The sequence below is a fragment of the Cheilinus undulatus genome, linkage group 4 (genome assembly GCF_018320785.1).
Source record: "Cheilinus undulatus linkage group 4, ASM1832078v1, whole genome shotgun sequence".
Classification (NCBI taxonomy): domain Eukaryota; kingdom Metazoa; phylum Chordata; class Actinopteri; order Labriformes; family Labridae; genus Cheilinus; species Cheilinus undulatus.
This window is the reverse complement of record NC_054868.1, coordinates 38,905,995-38,926,838: the sequence shown is the minus strand read 5'-3', so window position 1 is coordinate 38,926,838 and position 20,844 is coordinate 38,905,995. Positions and strand designations below refer to the sequence as shown.

General features: G+C 38.3%; 1 protein-coding gene across 8 annotated transcripts in view; it reads left to right on the top strand.

The window, feature by feature from the left end:
• Positions 1 to 15,938, top strand: part of gab1 (GRB2-associated binding protein 1) — an 81,318-nt gene extending 65,380 nt beyond the window's left edge. For 6 of the 8 annotated variants that reach the window (XM_041784508.1, XM_041784509.1, XM_041784515.1 and 3 more), the window contains 7 exons: positions 1,390 to 1,484; positions 4,054 to 4,354; positions 7,615 to 7,707; positions 9,230 to 9,323; positions 9,839 to 9,962; positions 11,929 to 12,057; positions 14,077 to 15,938. In XM_041784508.1, coding sequence (XP_041640442.1) covers positions 1,390 to 1,484; positions 4,054 to 4,354; positions 7,615 to 7,707; positions 9,230 to 9,323; positions 9,839 to 9,962; positions 11,929 to 12,057; positions 14,077 to 14,235 — 995 coding nt within the window. In that variant the 3' untranslated portion in view covers positions 14,236 to 15,938. Of the gene's footprint in view, positions 1 to 1,389; positions 1,485 to 4,053; positions 4,355 to 7,614; positions 7,708 to 9,229; positions 9,324 to 9,838; positions 9,963 to 10,825; positions 10,902 to 11,928; positions 12,058 to 14,076 lie in introns of all 8 variants that reach the window. The other 2 variants (XM_041784510.1, XM_041784511.1) reach the window with 2 other exon arrangements.
• The last annotated feature ends 4,906 nt before the right edge of the window (positions 15,939 to 20,844 follow it).

The following is a 20,844-nucleotide window of genomic DNA, read 5'->3' as shown; positions in this document are numbered from 1 at the left end:
TGATGGTAAATTATTTACAACTAAAATAATAACAGTATCTCGATTTATAACCCCTGATGAGTAAAGACAAGGGATTACAGCATCTAATAGTGGCAGGAATCCCACTCATTTGCTCCCCTATCTGCTCTGTCTCAAGGTTGCTCTTGTTTGTTTCTGGATGTGGAGATGAGCCATCAGTGTCTCCCCTTTCTGCTTCATGAAGGGTCAGCCTATGATGTAGGCAGTTGAATTTACTGATTAATATATCTTAGCCCACACTGGATTGGTTTTACTAACTTTATAAACTAAAGGTGGGCTATATCAAAGTGGCACAGTCAGCCTTTTATTTCTCTGTATGTGGCCCTCAAGGAAAAAAGTTCAGACATCCCTGGTATCCAACATTTTTTGTTCACCCTCATTACTTTCTATTAATTAGGCATAATATCTACTTTGAGAATATCTTCTGAATAAACCATGCCTTTTAAAGAAAAAGTTGAATAAAATAAGAACATACATAAAAGGTCTGATGATAAAAGTCTATCCTCATAGCGCAGATCATTAATTTATTCTGTGCAGAACAGCTTAAAGTAGTGAACTTTCTCTTAAGTGGAGAGAAAGTAATGGAGGAAGTGCGGACAAACTTGATGTATTCTTCCCCCTACTCTCCCCTCTTGTGGTGACAAGTGTCATTACAGAGATGGTAGTTGCAGGGTAATTGTTTACAAGACTACAAGGGAGTCTCAGTTTCAGTGTTGCTGGTGCTAAACACATTTCAAGGCTACCAAACCAGCGGTCATTGCAAGAACAATGGATATCTCTGTCTCATCCCTTTGATTCTTTTTGTGTTGATAATCAATATTTCGAACAACATGAGATATGATTGAAATATTTATTTCTTATTTGCTTTCTTATTTCAAAAGCAGAACTTGAATGAAATTATACTAAGAACAACCCATTGTAAAATGTGTTTTTATTCCTGCAGTAGAGTCCAACATTTCTCCATCACAGTCCTCTTTCTAAGCAGACTCTCATCTGCCCTCTAAGCTTTTACTAGCACTGATGTGGTTCTTTTGGCCGTAAGTGAAATGCATTAGCGACTGCATCAGTGCCTAACGAGAATGCAAAAAACAGTAATGTGTTATAGTAGAGCCCTTCATATAGCTGCTGAACTCTACCCCAGTGAAGCAAACAACCAAGACATATAAACACAAGCACATCATTTCAGTTAGGTTCCACTGTGTGCTTAAAAGTTAGCGTAAAGTTGCTGATATGGAAAGTGCAGGCCAACATTATGTGCCATGGTCCTTTTTACTAATAATATCACTGATGTTACATTATCTTATCTCATAGAGTTCAAGTCTGAGTTCATAATCCATGTCTTTATGTGGTAACTTTATTTCTGTTTTGCAGATTTTGGATCCCAGGACTGCTATGACATTCCTCGATCATTCCCCTCAGACAAAAGCTGCTCTTTTGACTTCAATGAAAGTTTCAACAGCTACTTTGTAAGTGCTGTTCCACGGTCCTCTGCTTTATAAGCTCACATTTCTTCCAGAACACTGGCGTGCTTTCAAGTATTGGCTGCCTGCTTAAGGGGAAGTTTTCATGTTGTGACTGTGGCTGATGGATTAGAGACGTAACCTTTTCAAACACACACAAATGGCCTTAGAAAATGCATTTTTCTGTTTGCAATAAGGTCCAGACGTTCTCTGCTAATCCTGCAATTCACAAGACCCACTGCAAAACCGTTATTCCCTCCTGTGCCCTATAAAACAGAATAGAATTATAGTGCATTTATTAGATACCATGACCTTAGATGGAATGGAAATTCTTCTGTGTATATAATGACATTCAGTTTTTCAAAGGATGGGGCATCATGAACAAGCCAGCTATAGGGTGTGTTGTTAGTGGGTCTTTGATTATTTACTCTGAATCACACACGTAAAGGGTGTGCTATCCAAGAAAAAGATGAGTTTTAGCTTACATTATGCACTACTTGAAGAATTTATTCATCTGCACAATATTTCACACACTTGAAATGCAATCTTAGGACTGCAGCAACGTAAGCACAGAAGATAACATCAGTTAACTTCTTTCTGCCTGGAAAACCTTTCCAAATACTTTCAGAGACAAAACACATACTTCAGGAGTTGAGTTGCTAGATTCATACAAATATGGTCATGATAAAGTAAATCTTTATAGTACCTTGTTAACATTAATGATTTCCTTCATAAATCTCAGTAACAGTTTTGCTTCCAGTTAATTTAATTCTTCTGGAAGCTTTTGCTGAAATCTACATGAGTTGTGATATATGCTTGATTGAATCTCAAACCAGCTACTTGCATTTTTGTAGTTGTAGTTTCTTTGTGTTTATCCTACACATCACTGGTGCCAGGCTAAACCTTGTATCTCCAAAATCACCACTTTCCAGGGAATTAAAAAAAACAAAACAAATGCGGTATTTTTCAATTGATTTAACACTGAAGGGTCATAGTCAGCATCTCTCTTCATTGCTTTAGAATTTAACCCCACTGATAAATGAAAAGAGTGACCAGCAGCACTGGTTTATAAAAAAGATTAAAATGGATTGAAAAATGGAGATACAAGGTTTTGGCCCGACTCCAGCGATAGATCTGTTATTGCCTCTAAGGTTATAAAAACTTTAAAACTTCCATACTCTGCTATACTGGATGTTTAAATTGATTCAATCGATGCTATTTTGATGATCCATAGTATGTCAAGTATTATAGCTTTTTGAAACTGCACATGGAAGAGTGGGCACTGTGTAAGGGTGTTTTCACATTAGGCACAGTTCTTTTTCCATGCTCCCACCCCCCCTCTCTCCTGGTGGTCTGCTTTCACAATTTAACATAATTTTGTGCTTGTGTACACTTGTCTACGTACTCTGTGTGGTACAGCTTATTCAGCAACACTCTCATCATACATTTAACCATTTTATTGCAAAATGAATGTGTAGTTTTACTTTGCGGAGAAGTCTCCGATCAAAAGATGCTCCCTGGGTTAGTCAAGCAGCATGCTTTGACTTTCTAGCACATGGCTAGAAATCCCCATATGTATACATTTATGACCATAATTAGAAAAAAGGTAAATAATCTGTAGTAGCATTAATCTAAATGAGGGTACAACAAGCTAATGCTACAAAGGAGGAGGCTGGGGTGGAAAGGATTAAGCTTTGCAAGCAGCAGCAGCATGGTGCATCAGCATTAATGCAAGCAGGGATTAATGAGCAGTATGTCATATTTAAATGGACTGCTGTGTTGAGAGAGAAAGAGATGTGATTGGCTGTGGGAGCTAGGAGATGGTAATTGCAAGCCTCCATTCCTTTGGTCCTAGAAAGCGTTACCGTTTTTCCCTCTTATGGGCAGCATTGGGCTGTGCTATGCATGTTGTTGATTTTTCAAGTCTGCCAAGGAAGTCGAGACATCCATGGCCACCATTCAAGTCAATTTTTATGCTTCATGCAGATATTGGGGGCCATCCTCGACAATATTACTTCCTATTTCCACGCCTAACATGAAGCTCAGCAGATGACATGAGTCCTCGTGAATCTTGCTCATGACCGCCTTAACGAGTGCAGACAGGCAGGCTGCCAATATATGGTACACTTGTGCTCACATTGATCAAATGAAACAGGACTTTGGGGTCAAGTGTACTCTGATCCTCAATGTGAGACCACCCTAAAGTTAGACAGCGTTCTTGCATTTTTTTGTAATTTAAAACAAAGTTCAACCTGGTATTGGGTGTCTGGGACTTCTATTTTTGTTGCCCTGGTAGCAAAACAGGTATTAGTATTGTTTTCCTTTTACTAGAATCTCATCCAGGTTTAAATCTGGTATTGAAACAGCCCTAATGGCCAGTATCACACTTCTGATTGACCTAAAACCTAGAACGTTTAAACATTTAACTCCTTAACATTGATTCTTCTTATGGCATTTTAACACCAGATGTATTTTGGGATCATGTTGAACATCTTCATTGCTTTAGATCAGTTCTCATACCACCTCTGGTTGTGCTGAGTTTGTGAGTGTGTATTTTTGGCCTTCTCATCCCCAGAAAAACAAAGGAATGATGCCCGTGGGAAGCCAGTCCACAGAAGAGGTGGACCAGAACTATGTACCCATGAGTGCCAACTCTCCGTCGCACCATCACTCGGGCAGTTTGCCGGAGCCGATGCATGAGCCCAACTATGTGCCCATGACCCCAGGCACCATGGAGTTCTCCTCCCTGGGAAAGCAGGTTCCCCCTCCTGCCCATATGGGTTTTCGCTCCAGTCCGAAGACCCCGCCTCGCAGGCCAATGCTCAGTGACTGCCAACCGCCACCTGTGGACCGAAACCTCAAACCTGATCGTAAAGGTAAGTAGGCAGTGGGTGTCCATGCATGTGTAGCTTTGATGCAGTTTACTAATGCAGCTACTGACCATGCTTTGTCTCACACTCAGCTGTTACTCTCACAGTGCTGGCTCATGGTCATAAAGCCATCCTAACTGTCTCCAAACAGAGTCCTTGTTCTTTAGTCTAGCCATTAACGTGGCGTGTTTCCTTTTATTTAGTCTCCCCTTATTGCTCTGCTTTATCAAATACCTCCATCTCTTTTTTTTTTAGTTCATCCTTGACCGGCTTATTTCACCTCTTGATGAATTAGTTTAGCGCCTGCTACACCCTCTCACACAGTAAGCTCCTTGTCAAAAGCACTTTTGTCCCGAGCTCAAGAGGCCCTGTGGCCCATTTTGGAGGGGGCCGATCCCTGTGCCATGGAGTGACCGAAGCCCAGAGTGGTCACCTCCATCCCCTTTGTTCCCCTCGTCTGAATGGGACTCTTTGATGAAAGACCTAATAGCAAGGGGAATTACAAACTGGGCAGGCTGAAAAGCTGAGCAGAGAAGAAGAATTGAAGGACGTCAGGGGGACGGGGAGTCATCACGTAGGCAAACCAAAAGCCAAGGCTGTTTTTGTAACTGAACAAAATAGGGCATGTTGTAGAGGTTTTTATTTCCCATTTGGTGATCTTCCCATGCAAGATATGTGTTTCATTTTTTCATTGGCCCTTTGAGCCAGACATGTCCAAATTTGGCGTGCGTCATCCCTGGAATACCACTTAAGTTATAAATAGATTTCCATTTCTCTAAATTATTTGACTTCTACATTTTAGCCTACTGTCTTGGTCATCATTTATATAGGAAACAAATCTAACCAGCGCTCACAAAACTTTAGGGTAACACTTTATATCAGGGGGCCTTAATTACCTAGTAACTTTATAGTAATACATGGCATGATGATAACTTCTATATGATTTGCTTGATAATTCCCAGGTGATTTCTTTATTTTGGCCCACTAAATGAAAGTAGTGCCTTCTTAAATAATTTCAAGTAATTTTGGGGGGTTAGAGTAAAATACCACCTAATTACCAGAGAATTGCCACAGTATTACAAGGACTCACTTGATAATAAATACATTATAACAGGTTAATACTTCCTTAATTTTACCATATTTCTGAGTTACTTGGTAAAATACCAACTTATTACAGGGCAATTACCACCTTATTCTAGAGCAATTACTTGGTAATTACACTTTCTACTATACAATTACTAATTAATTAGGAGGGCCCACTAAAATAAAGTGTTACCAGTTTTAGATATAGTTTTTGGTTCTCAGCTAATTAGACAAAGTAAACTAAAAAAAAATAAAAAAACTAAAGAAAGTGGGGAGAAATCATTGATTTCACTTGCCATTCAGCCTCCAAAAGCCTGTAAAATTTTGTCTTATCCTCTCCTTTTATCAAAATTTAGTCTGTAACTTCAACATTTTGGGTTAATAATCTAAATATAGATTTATCAGTCTTTAATGGCTTTATTTTTTGGAAAGGAAAGTGGGTAGTGTTGTAAACTGGAGACGGGGAATGCAGAATATGTGAAAGAAGCCACAGGTTAGATTTGAACCCAGGTAACCCACTTCGAGGACTTCTGAACATGGGGCTCAACAGCTAGGCCACTCGCACTCCATTCTGTCTTCTAGTTATCTATGTTATAGGTTTTCCTATAATAATGAGTATTTTTCTGGAGATTTTCTTGATATCCAATCTCAATTTTTTTTAGGGCAATGATGCCAGTTTTCCCAAAATAGCAAGGAAATTCCTTGAGACATTTCCATTTTGCCAAGGTCTTGTAAAAATGGAGTTAAATAACATGACTACATGAATGTCGCTCCTTATTCAAGTGCTTTTTAAACATGCATTTGAGGTCCAATTGGCAGCATTTTTTGTTGAATAAATTCTATTGGTGGGATTTTTTTTTTTTAATTTGGGTCGTGATTTCTCTTAAGGAGGTGGTGGTGGGTCCTGATGCCTGACCAGTTGAGAACCACTGATGTAGAGCATAGCCGTATGTTGTTTTGAGGGGGCTTTTGTGCCTCTGTGAGCGACAGGACAGTGAACAATAGGTGTTTTGGCATTGCAACTCTGCATCAGTAGACTCTGCTGTCATTACGGACTGGTTCCACATTGGCTTGATATTTGCGCTCACTGCCATTAACTCACACTGGTATTTGTGAGTGCAAAAAAGCACAGCAAAACAGTCAGATATGCACAATAAGTGTTGTGCTCCCCTGCTCGCCCTGCTGATCCCATTCTCACCTCTGAAATATTGTTGTTACTTCATACCTGAAGGAGAAATGTCATAGGGGCATAATGTCACGCCTTGAAACATCACTGTGATTAAACCTAATTTCAGAAACTAGGGAGAAAGAGGGAGGGAGAGAGCAGTGGTAATGACAGGTGGGAAAGAAGACTCAGGCTGGATTTGTATCCAGGCTGAGAAAAAACATCCTCTGCACACAGGGTTCAGAGACATAACCAGGCTACTCATGCTCCAAGTTAAACTGTAATTAAAACCAACCACTGGAAGCACTGGTTGGAAGTGTTTCTTTTTAATCTCTAAAGTGGAGCGTGTTGGTTGATAACCAGACTACTCCATGCTCTTGTTAATCTTGTAAATTACTTGTTAGATATTTAATATCCTTGTTGACCATGAGCCATGTAGACTTCCTTTCTCCCAAGGACTAATTCAACATACTAACAGCATTGTTCACCTTCTCTGTGTCCTCTTTGCTTTGGTAGCTGTAGCTTGTAAAGGCTTTGACACTTCTGGCCAAGGCCAGTAAACAGCTTTAACTCTTGTATGTGAATCCACTGAAAATAATTACCTTACTTTGACATTGTGGTACACTCCAGAACAATGCTTAGTCACTACATTTGTGCCGTAAGTTTCTCTACTCTTCAGATGTGTGCTCTTCTCAATATGGTATGATTTGTCAGTGTACTCTCAGTGCTTTACAGCTCATTGTGCATGCACAAGTGTGATGTCAGTCTTTGTGTGGGAAGCTGTGGTGCATGGAGCGAGGTGCATGTTGGGCAGTATGGGTCCACTGTTGTCATGACAATTCTCATCTTGACACTGTGTTGCACAAAAGATGATTGGGTATACTGTGCGTGAGGTTGTAGTTTTTCTTGTTCAGTAAACTCGTCTTCTGCTTTGCATGGCAGGGCAGCTTACAGCAGGGCTTAACTGTTGTGATCACCCAAATTTTTTTAATAAGCAAAGTCTTCTTTCACCAATCAGGTCAGAGTCCTAAAATAATAAGAGCAAAAGGTGTTGGTTTAGAGCGAACCGACTCTCAAACCGTAGGTGAATTCCCGAGGGGACGACGCAAGGGTAGGTACTCTACGTTGAACCGCCATTGTGTGTCTGAAAACTCTCTACTCTCTGACTTGTCCAAACTCTACTCCATCCTGACTCTTTGCATGCTGTAAGTCGTGATCTGTTGGGGCTCCTTGATTTCTGAGGTCTGCTGGTTCTTTAAGATATTTAACGGCGTGCAAACCAATTTCAATTAAACTGCATCTTAAGTCTTGTAGAGCTCTTCAAGCAGATTTAAAAATATAACGTGTGTCGGATCTATTGCATTATTCCAGTTTTATTATTTTTAATCCCAGCAGGAGAGAGGGATGAGTGCATACTTCATGCATGGTGGAGTTTACTTGATACAGTTTTTACAGCTCAGGAAAATCCCCTCACTTTTATGTGACTTTTCATATGCAGTCAACCACATAAATTACTAACACCAAACATTTCTTTCTCTTCATGTGTTTTTGTATGCAGTTAACATATTGTGCAAAATAATATGTTCACACACACATAGCCATGCTCTCAGACTCTGGGAGGTGGTGGATAAATGCTTCTTCAGGAGGAAATTAAACAGTGATATAATCTAATGAAAGACAGCCTCACATAAAGCACATCTACTCTCCTGCTTGTGTAGCTTTTACAAGCAGGTCCCACAGTTTTATAAAGTGTGCTCTCTACAATGTTTCAGTCAGTTATGGTTAACATCAGCTGTTTAGTGAGTTACAACATGAGGCTCTGATAATATAAACTGCTGTGATACATTTTTTTAACTGGCTGAAACCACATTTCACACATAATTATTTAAAATCTTTGCTCATATATGCAATTTCCTTGCATTAAAAGGTATGAATTACTCAGATTTTCATTTTAAAGGTATAATATGCAGCGTTCTAACGTTTTATTGGAAAACTGTAATATCTGGTATATCAGCCATAGTCTGTTTTTCAAAATGAGCCATGAGTGAAATCCAATGAAGCCCTATGTTTTTAAGGCTCAGCATCCTCAAAATAGTTCAGTTGACTCCTCTTTTTGAGGGAACTATTTCCAGGTCAGCACACCAAGTGCAGGTTATAGGCGCAAGGCTTGAAGACGATAAAGTTAAACTCCCTCTGCTTTTGTTGTTATCAGCTTTGTGTTCACACTGTAGGGGCCAGCATTTCCTTATAGCTGGTTTATGTTTTGCCTAGAGGCTCAAACATATTTCATATACATTTTGTGAAAACCAGTCCCTCTCTAACAGTGAACTTTGCCACCACATAGAGCAGTAGAGTGAATAACTAAAGATAAGTTTTGTTTTGGTCAGAGAAACTGGTGCTAAAGTGCAATATTTACTTGACATCTACTCTAAAAATACACATTATGCCTTTAAAATAAAAGCCAGGATTATTGAATTACCATTGCTTTATCATTTTTTATTCTTAATTTACATACAAGTAGTACTGTGATTTAAAAACACACAGGTGGATTAATGACTTTTTCTGTTGACTTTGTTAGCCTTACAAACATGTAGTTAAATTTTTGACTGACTCTATTGTGTACCTTCCTTCAGCAAAACCTGCTCCACTGGAGATCAAACCCCTGCCTGAGTGGGAGGAGCCATGTACGCCTGTCCGCTCCCCTGTCACACGGTCATTCGCTCGCGAGTAAGTACCTAGAATGGTCAGTGTATTTCTACATTATGCTAACAAACAAGGGGGGTGTTCACACTAGTTTGAATGTTTGAGTGTTTTTTAAAGTTGTGAAATGTATAACTTTTTGAAGAAGCACTAAGCAGTAACTGCACTTTAAAGTGCCTGATACAAAATTCAGCTCATGTTCCTTTTAATCTACAGGAAGGAGTAATTTAGTGTGAACATTCCCTTTTGAAGTAGATACAATTAACTTAAGAAGAAAGCACTAACTCTTCATGCATTACTGTAGTCACTGTGTGTCCTGAGTAGCACTTCTCATACAACCAAGTCTGGGATCTGTCTCAGACCTAAACTACAGTACATGCTTGTTGGCTTATCTGGGAATGAGGTCTATTTCTGTGCTGCAGAGACTCGTCTGGCTGCAGTGGTTTTAAGCTGTGCCTGCTATGTCTGTGTTATATTTTCTACTCACCAGAGACTCTTATTTGCCTAGAAGTTGGTGTATAAACATTGTGAATACTGCTCAGTCTCTCTAGGTTTCCAATGCCATCAAGACCCCTGTCAGTGCATAGTACGGCCTCCAGCACTGACTCCGAAGACTGTGATGAGAATTATGTAGCCATGCTGTCTAATATGTCCACAGATGAACCAGTATGTAACACACAATATCCTCTGATATAAGAAGTTGTAATTTAAATTTTTGCTGTACTTGTTCAATCAGATGGTCAAAGCTAAAGAGAAAATGTTCAGAATTAATTATTTTTCTTATTGTTTTTGTGTTGAAACTTTTTTCAAATCATTGTGTAATCATTTTAAAAGCAAGATAAATTGATGCATTAGAGTTGTCATGAGGCAGAACAGAACCTCTTACATCCTTAGGCTATTGGTGTCCTGAAAGTCGCTGGTATCTTATATTTGGAGGCACATGTCAGCACAAACAAAATACTAGTTGCCGCAGACGGACTCCTCACAGCTTCAACTCTTTTCTTGGCAGTGTCCTCTTGTCCTGCTGCTTCTTCCTTTACCCTCTATTTTTCTTATTCTGTTAAGGTATTTTGCTGTTCAAAAACATGTCTGTTATTTTCATATTAGTACCCTTACTGTAGTTAGAAAGATCTTTTTTGTTATCAAGGAAGTTTAAAAATCTCTTAACCTGTCTGTAAGGACTAAGGCACAAGTGCCTGATACAACAAAGAAAGTTTGAACATGTGCAAATAACAGGAGACCATCTTGCCAACAGGGATCATTTCTCCTACAGTTTGGGTATTAGAGTCACAATTATCCTATTTTTCTTGTTCTAACAATTTAACTTTCTCCAACATTTGCCTTGATATACCGCTGAACTTCTGTTCTATTTTTGCTCATGTTTATTCCTTTTCCCCTAGCTCCTCATTTCTCTGCCTTTTACCAGACTTCGGCTTCCTCCATCTTCTTTTTTTCCTGCATTTTGTTCTTGACCATCTGCTCTTTTGTCTATTTTTCCTTTGCCACATCTTCCGTCTCAATCTGCATAGAGAGGAGTCCTTCTACTGCACAGTCCCCATCACCCCTGTAAAGAGGGAGGTGGAGGAACTTGACACCATAGAGGAGGTGAGCAGGGTTGCCAGGTTAGACATGCATGGCCTGCCCTGTCAGAACACCAGAGGTTGCCGGTCGGAGATGTGACTGTTAGAGCAGAAATTCAACTGTGCTGTTATTACTCTCCTACACAAGTTTAACAAGTTAGAAACTGTGGCTTGGCCGCACAGTTTGCAGTGATTTTGTAGACTTTTTAAACCATCACTTTTGTCTCCATTAGTATGTCATAGATTTGTCGCCATCCTACTTCTAGTAAATCCACCCCACTTATAGTTAGAGAATAACACTACTTATAGGTCAAATATATGCATTTGCATTGTCACAATACCAATACTTAAATTCGTTTTCAGTAAAATGAAAGACATGAGGGAACAACTGAGTTTTTCAACATCAAAACAATAAACAATAGATATTTTAAAAACCCAGTGCAAAGAAGTAAAGTTTTTCATGCTTTTGATTTGTAATATGTAAAAGTTTGAGTTATTCTTTTAAGTTAAGTGATTGGACAGTGCAGAAAAACCTGAGCTTTTGGCATGTTTAATACCAATTTCTGTTTCCAGAAACAGGCAAACAGAGAATTTAAGCTAAGACAAACTTTGCCTGTGTGGTGCCAGTCAGAAATACAAAGAAGAAAAAAAACACATTAAAAAGTTGCATCATCAAAGTAATAACCTTTATCCAAATACTTTTGAAATTCTTCATTTGCTTAGGTTTGATGACCAATTTTCATGCTTTATAATGTTGTTAACTCTTGCACTTAGAAAAAGCATTTTTCAAAATTTATATTTCTCCTTTTAATATTCAAATACACAACCTACCTGGACCTGTAGATGTTGAATGAAGTTGTAACACTCAGAACAAGCTTGGTGAAACACCAGATTTTGGATAATGAAACATCAGGCTAACCCGTTTCAGTCAAAGCAACAACAAAAAAAAGCTGGTTATTGTGACAATGCTCCATAGTGTTATAGTATGACATTTGTTTTGTGGGAAAGTCTTATGTCTTTGGTAACAAAAGCATCCTTTCCTGGTCATGTAGAACATGAAGCTTGGCCCTCCCATGACTGCGGATGGTGGGAGCAGCCCGATGGTGAAGCCGAAGGGAGACAAACAGGTGGAGTACCTGGATTTGGATCTTGATTCTGGCAAGTCTACCCCACCTCGAAAGGTAAGGCTTACCGCCCCTGGCTTTTGAGCTACTCATTCATAACAGCAGGAAGTTTGTCTAAAGTAATGATTCTCAACCTGTGACTCTTGAGTCACATATTGCTCTTTAGTGACTAGTTTTTTTAGAAAGGTAAACACTGTCAGACAGACAGCAAAGATCAATAAAAATAAAAAAAGAACAAAAGCAAGCTAGGGACAAGGTAGAAAATAAAAAAACAAATTAAGGAAATAAAATAAATACAATAAAAAGACTAAAATATTAAAAAGTCAGTAAAATAAAAATTGTAATAATAATGATAATTATAATAATAATTGTCAAAAAAAACAAGGTAAAAACCATAGATCAAACCATGATAACACTAAGCTAAAAATATAAAAAGAACAGTAAAATTACCTCACGTGCCTTCAGTTTTCTTTTAAAAATATCAATGGAGCTGCTCAGTCTAATGTCCAGGGGGATTAAATTCCAAAGTTTTGGGGCATAAAATCAGGAAGCGCTCTCCTCGGTGCTTGTGTGGATCACATGTGGGACATTTAAAAGGGAAGCATTAAAGGACCTAAGGGGTCTACTAGGGACATAAAATGAAAGGTCTGTGATGTGTGTTGAGAAACGGGGAGCCAATGCAGAGTTTTTAAAATGGGGTTAATGTGCTCAACTCTCCTCTTTCTGGTTAAAATTCTTGCTGCAGCTGGATCAGCTGTAGTTTTTTATTGACTTTTTGGGTGGTCCAGTGAAAAGAGAGTTGAAGTAGTCTAAACGGTTGGTAATAAAAGCATGAATTAAAATTTCAGTGTCTCTTTGTGTTAAAAAAGGTCTTCGTTGATGATGTTTCTCAGATGGAAAAAAGATGTGCTTAGGACAAGTGTTAATTTTGGCAGCTTTTTTAAATTTGAGTCTAGTTTAAGTCTTTAAATGAAATGCATTTGAGTGTTAGTCACATTTTAGTCATTTCTATCCTTTTAGTTTAAGTCTAGTTTTAGTCGAAAACTCAAATCATTTCAGTTTAGTTTTAGTTCATAAAAAGATATCACATTTTAGTCTTAACTTTTAGACAAAGCATTTATTCTCTTACCTAAATCTGGTACTAAATCATGGTATTGTATTCTGTGCACTCTGCCAAACCTGGGGTCCCTTCTGTCTACAGCTGAGAGGCAGAAGAGCTGCAGATGCATTGTTTTTTGACAGATTTACCCACAGTGGAGAACTATCACAGATTTTGAATGTCCGATGAAAACTATTTTACATTTTAGTCTAGTTTTAGTCATCTTGACGAAAAAACTAAATGTAGTTTTTGTCAGTTTAAGTCATCACAGATCTATTTTTGTTAGTCTAGTTTTTGTCATGGATAAAAGGCTGTTGACTAACAGTTTTAGTCAAAGTTTTAGTCTACAAAATTAACACTGCTTATGACCTTCTTTACATGTGGATTAGAATTTAAATCTGGATTTAAAACCACTCCCAAGTTTGTTTTAATGTAACTGCTAAAACATCAGAGCTGTTTTTGTAGTTCCTCTCTTTTATCTATGCATCCTATCAAAAGAACATGACATAATAACAAACTTGTCCAAACCTGGATGTTTTATTTGACATTAAATACTGTGAAAAGAGCAGAAACAGAAAACCAAAGCTACAAAATAAGGCAGGGGGAAATGATGTGTCTGGGAGAGCTGCAGGTGTGAGGCAGAGCCGGTTTTAGTCATTTGGAGGCCCAAGGCAAAGACCAATACGAGGCCTCTACCCCTTTAGCAAAAAGCATTAATAATGAGTAGAAAAATAGAAAGCATCTCTTATAAGTTAACAGAGCCATATAACTACAGTAAATGTAAATCCATTAATTCAGTGTTTCATTTCATTTCAACGATGGGTCAGCGGATTTATGGATATACCTCACATCCCTGGTTTTGGATTGTGGCCCTTGCAACAGTATTTTTAAGACATCGTGGCTCTTGATTATGAAAAGGTTGAGCACCATTGGTCTAAAGGATTTGTAAGACCAATCTTTTTGTTTTCTTTCTTCAGATGAAAAGCAATGGAACAGGCATGGCAGCATCAGATGAGCGTGTTGACTACGTGGTTGTGGACCAGCAACGGACACAAGCCCTTAAGAGCACCCGGGAGGCCTGGAGTGATGGCCGTCAATCCACAGAGACAGACACCCCTTCCAAAGGACCCAAGTGACCCTGTCAGGCTAAATGCCAGCCCAGCCAGCAACCCCCCAAACCACTCGGCCTTCCACACTACTGCAGGCTCTGGTTTGGGATTTGGGACGGTCTAGCTGCCACGTTCCACCTCAGCAAGATACTTAGTGTGTAGGGGCCAGTGGTGCTTTATAGCCACTCATCTGTGTTTAGTTTACACTGCTGTCAGGCCAAGGACAGCACTGTGCGTAGAGTTGTAGGAAGGGGGTGTGAGCCAGGAATAAGCTGAGTGCAGTATGAAAGCAGGTGGAATGACTGGATGTGTCAACAGGGTTTGACTAAAGCGGACTCAAACTTTGAACATTCACTGCCTCCTATTTCGGATTTTTTTGTTCTGTTTATTCACCTTTCAATGGCCGGTTGGCTGATCCAGATTTAACATTTCCTTAAATTATAATGCTGTTTTATGTTGTTTTGGAGTGTACGTTAAATCACTTGATAACATGATCAGAATTTATCAATGCAACACTCTGCTAGTTGGCATAGCTGGTTAACAATTGGGGTTTTTCCGTTTCTCTTGTTTGAACAGGGTGAAGTTTCCATGGGCACTGATCTGGGGTCATATTTATTAAACCATTAACCATTTCCTCACAAAGTTATGGTGGAACTGACCTTGGTATGTGTCTTAGGCAAACTTCAAACCCGATCCCTAAGATAACTCAGTATGACAGAGTTTTATGAGTTTTCTTCCAATGCAAAGGCAGTTGAACTTGTTAATTTCATATCTAACCAAGTGCTTAATTTAAGCTTTGGATACACTCAAGGTTTAATCCACTGAACGTGATTTGATTTCCATTTACTTAGTACGTGGAGATGCTTCAATCTGTTATAATGGAAGTGCAAAGACTGTACAAAAGTGTTATGTATATAAACAGGAAAAGTGTCCTTTATTTGTATGGAATATCCAGTGTGTTTGACTCGAAGGTATGTGGATTCTGCAGGGTAGAATCCTGTGCCTGTCTGTGGTGGTATCAGGACTTGTGATTAATGAATGAATTACTGTGAGTTTTTAAAAGAACGTGACAGGTTTTCTATAAGTTATGCAACGGTATCAAACTTAGGCTAGAGAGAGAAAAAAATCAGGTACTCTATAAATGCAAACTAACACAACTATCCATTTCTAATTTTTTTCTTAAGTTATTTCATTTGGTGGATGTCCTGTCCACATTTAGCTCAGTATTCTTGATTCATATGGAGGAGCATTTGCTAAACACAGAATGCTTAGTTCAACCATCGCCGGTCAATTAGTTTCACAAGTTCATTGATAGTCCTCATTTCTCTCTCCTCTTGGGTTTAATTTATTTCAAATTGAACTAGTATACAGTTTTGGGAAATTGACTTCCTCATTTAGTGAACTTGATACATCTTTTCTATACAGTGAAAAAAGGCCTTATGTCTACATAAATCTCTGCTTCACTAACCTGTGAACTGTCACTTAGAAGTCCCAAGCATGTGCTACCACAAGGTAAAGTCATTGCTGTACATATTTTGCCATCAATAAGATTAACATGTATCATTTGAAATGTGCCTAATAAGTCATCTTCATCCTACTTCACTCTTTCCTTATTGCAGTCTCTTTGTGAAATGGTCTGCAAAGCTGATGATGCTTTATCTTTTTTAACGAATCTTGACAGAAAATGTAAATTTTAAAAGTGGACTAAATAAAATCCAACCTCTTATTCATATGCTGACTTTTTTTTTTTGCTGCCTTTTGTCATTATTATTCCCACAATAATAGAGTGGAAAAATTGCTTCACTCATCTATTTCTTAGTACAGGTGCATCAAAGGGCAAGGTGTTCAGCAAGCAGTTCAAAGAAAACTCCCATACACTGTCCAAGTTGCAAAAAAGGGGGTGTTTATTTGCAACGTCTGAGACCTTAACCGAGCAAAAAGTTGGAAAAAAAACATCATGAATAGGAAGTGGCAACAGACCTGCAACCAACTTCTCATTATGACGTCAGATCTCAATCGTGATTTTAAAAGAAAAAGTTTACTTGAGTTTATCTCTTTTCTCTTCTGAATTATTCTAGTTTTTAATTATGGTATTTCATCAGGGATGCACAATATTGGATTTTTGCCGATATCCAATATGCCAAAAATGATTTAAGCCAATACCCATATTGAATCGGATGTTCAAATGTACTTCAGACCTTAAACTTCTGTCCGTAAAACAAAATTTGAAGTTTTAGGATGAACAAATTACCTAATTCTGTTTCTTAAAACACTCCTAAAAGTAAAAGAATGATGAGAAAGAAAGAAAAAGACTTCATCTGACATAGGTCTGTTGGTCAAGCCTAAAACTCCAGTAACTTAGTACATCCAATGTTTACAGCTGATATAGGCAGATTATTATAGGCCTTTGAGAGCCTCACTGGCATGACATGGTCAAGTAAGCCTTTCAACCAGATCCGCCCAACTGCCCGCCAGTCAGCCTTTTTGAAATCTGGCCTTAGTCGTGGAATGCTCTCTGTTTCGCCCTCAGCCTGTTCAAGAAATGACTTCCAAAATGCAGTGTGAACCTCCCCAGATACTCCAGCATCATCCACAGCTTTTTCATTGACAATGTCCATTTTAAGAGTCACATTCATTACGCTATCGTCCATGAATACAGCCATCAGATCTTCAACAGCCTTTACCCTGCGAATAGCCACATGGCGTTCGCTTTCTTGATTTCCTGAACTGGAAGGCGAGGTCAACACAGAATCTTGGCTGCTGGAATGTAAGGGCAAACACTGATCAGCAAGATCCAGTCCACCCGCCTAAAAAAGAGTAGAAACACACAAAAGAACAAGCAGTCAGTTTATGACACAGGGGCGAAATGCCCAAACTCTTAATGCTCGTGTAAGTTCAAAATAATCTTCGATTCTATGCTTCCCTCAATGAACTCAATGATATTTCATGTTATAAGACACATTAAAAATGCCCATCACACAGAATTCAAATTCACAGGCAAATTTATTAAATATTTTTCACAGAATAAGATTTTGTTTGCCCTTCTATATGTTTGGCTTACAAACAAGTGTCACCACAAGTTTGAATAATTACAGTAACCAAAAATTACAAGGTTTAGTAAACGGTTGGAAAACCATTTTAAAAGATTGATAAATAAAAAAATAATGAAACTTTTTGATGATGGCCTTGAGGATTTTTGACAACTGAAAATATTATTTTAACATCCAGAAAGACTAGCTACAATGCTTAAGAGTTCCACTTTAAAACACATGTACAGTAATGTTAATTCATACAGTAGTTCAAAGGTGCTTAAATGGTTACAGGGTATCTGCAGGGTCTTGAAAAGTATTAAAAGGTGATAAATCAATTTGGGGAAAATTAAGACCCTTAAAAAGTATTAAAAAGTCTTATCACGACTTTATAAAGTCCTAAAATTTGAAAGTATTTTTTCTGAATTAGCTGTCCAAGAGTTTGAGTCCCAAAAACATTGAAAAAGTGTGTGAATTTATTCATTTTTAATAAACACAAAGATGAACAGGTACATAAATAACTAGGCTATTGTGGGTGCGTTTATAAATTGTCTCTGAGAGCGCCAGAGCGAGCTATATCACTTATGTAAATGGTTACAGCTTGAAGTGGCGGTGAGGTATTAAAAAATATTGAGAAGGTCTTGAAAAAGTCTTAAAAAGGTATTGAAATTAACTTCAAGATTGCTGCGTATACCCTGGGTTATATGTGCTGTTACATTTACCTGAGCAGCTTGCAATGCTTCCTCATGTGTGGACTGGACAGGAGATGTAAAAAGGCCAAAGGCTGAAAATGATGGGAGTTCTAAGCCCTGGATAGGTACTAGATCCAGATGGGTGCTATAAATGATGAATTAAATGTACAATATCAATTCAAAGCAGACAACTACAGTAATAATTACTGTAAGTAAATGTTTTGCTTTTTTTCTTTAAATGTGTACATCCGTTTAAATCGGTAACATGCAAGAAAAATCAAGCAACCGGCAAGTTTGTAACACCAGAAGTGCTGGTTGTTTGATTTGTGTGAAAAATCATGAGCAAATATTTTTTTAAGTTGTAATACAAACCTGGCTCTTTTAATCCATAAATTAAAGTCACTGGCTTTAAACTAATGGCACTTTTACTTTGTTGCTATCACCATCATCCCTTGCACTGGTGTCCTGCTGCTGGTCAGTGTTCCTCATGTTGGTTGGGATTGAATGAAATAGATCAGATTTTCCTGCGAACCCCGCTCTAAGCTTTGTGGGTCTTGCTTGCCTCTGGAAACAGACTCTGACAAAAATAACAAATAAACATGTTAATGTTAGTATGGACAGCTATTTCGAATGATAATAGTTAAGAATTACATGTTCCTAATTTAACTTTAGATGGTTTACAAAAACATAATGTGAATAACAGAAAGCTAAAGACGTTTAGGGAATACGTAAGGATCACCAGCATCACAACAGGTCTCAAAACACCCACCACCAACTAGTCAGGAGCATGCCCAAAGGATTTTAGGATTGCATGCCTGTTTGAGGGCTCTTACACTGTTTAATACTTTGTTAGTCAAGATCTTATATGTATCTTAAGTTTTCCCTTATTTTTTAACACTCCACACATGGTTAACAAGGTATGCTTCAGAAATTAAAAAAAAATAATAATAATAAAAATAAATGTTCACGACATTCAGCTTTTTCATTTATTCATTCAAAACCAGAAGGCCTTCAGGATCTGGTAGTAATGAGTGCAACAAAAAAAGATCAGACCAGACATCAATTTTCATGAAAACTGCATCTTCAAAAGGTTATGGTATATTTAGATTAAAAGTCTGTAAGACATAATATTTACACACAGTGAGACCACTCTTCATATCTGTCCCTGACATAATCGTTGTCTAAATATTACAAATATTTCACTGATGGCCACATACCTGGCTGCTAATGTCACTATCAGATGAATGTCTATTCTCTGTGATATCTGTAGTTGAACAATCTGTGTCCATGTAAGATCCACGTTCAGCCAGTTGTGCTGTACCCATGATGTTGACAATGAATCTTCAGATAAGTGGACTTCACTGCATTCATCCTCTTGAGATGAGGAAAGATCTGAGGATGCTTCTTCTTTTGAGCAGAAATAAAATCTAAGCAGCTTCAGTTTGGTTTGATCGTAGAGTTTGGCAGCTGTCTCCAAAAGGTATCTTGTTTCTTTTAAAATTACAAACATCAAAGTTAAAGTCTTCAGCTTGCCATTTTGATGAGAGTCCATTGGACAAATAAGCTTCTCTCCAATATCAAAGATCTCAGAAACAGTTGTTTTTTAGACTGTTGCATGTCTTGTTCCTCCACCATTTCTGGTCCTCGTCTTATGGTATTACCACTAAAATGAAGCCATCCAATTTCAATTTTTCTGGAGGTCTTCTCTGCTGCATTATTTCTCTGTCTTGCCATACTTTCACCTTGCCTTTGGAAGAATCCAGAAGTGCAACGCGTTCCTTTTGACTTTGATTTCATTTTTCGTGCACCTGTTTTCTCTCGTAACGTCTGTAAAAGAGTCTCTTTATCAGTGCTGCACTGTGATTGTTGACAGAATGAGAGAACAGCAACTCTGTCACTATATGAAGTAATGTATCTGGCCATCTGTTCATCTGCCATGATGGATAGCACTGCCTTGTCAATCTGTAAACAGGAAATAAGGAAAGAGTCAATGAAACACGTTTAAAGAGCCAAAGCCATGACCTGTTAAAACACATCCAACTCAAAGCCCTGCAACATAACTGTTCAAGAGCCTTCTGCTAATGTAGCAACCAAACAAAATACCACTGCATCAATATTGCAAGGAGGAGCCAGATAAAAACCCGACCTTGCATACCAAAAAATATAACGTTATTAAGGCTTTTCAACAGAATACTACTCATGATTTCTTTCTGCATAATTAGACGTTGATTAACTTTAATAGCCTGCAAATAGTAGCAAACACATTTAATGAAAACTGAGGTGTTAATGTTAATGGTGCAGCTACACACAGTAGCTGTTAGTGATATGTTGGTTTATTAAATGCTCTACATTATAGCCTCTCTTATTTTTTTGTTTGATCCTCCAACCCCTTGGGTCACAGTACAATAATTGATCAAAAAGATACGGTGTAATAAGTGTGTTTGCTCATTACCAGTTCCAGTGAGTGGTCCATAGCTTAGTTAAACTTTGTTTTGTGCCAAGTTTATTTTGTTAGCCATCTCTTGGATGAGTGGGATCCAAGCCCACCTATTTAACCATCTTTACCCAGAAATACGTGCCATCGTGTATAGTGTAAGGTTATACAGCATACTGCACCAAACCAACACTTTAGTGAAGAGAGACAATAATATCAGAGTTGTTCTGATACCATTTTGTCCTTCCTAATACGGATTCCGATTCCAAGGTGTTGGGTACTGGCCGATGCCGAGTACCGATCCAGTACCAGTGTGAACTCTCTAGACTGACTGTGCAGACTAGCAAATTATTTTTAGACCTATTTTTAACTCAGAACATGGCTCAACAAATAGAACCATAATATACAGCATCTCTGTGAGCCTAAAGTTGTTTTTCTTCTGAACTATAAAACATGGGGCTGCATCACAGGCTCTCTCTCT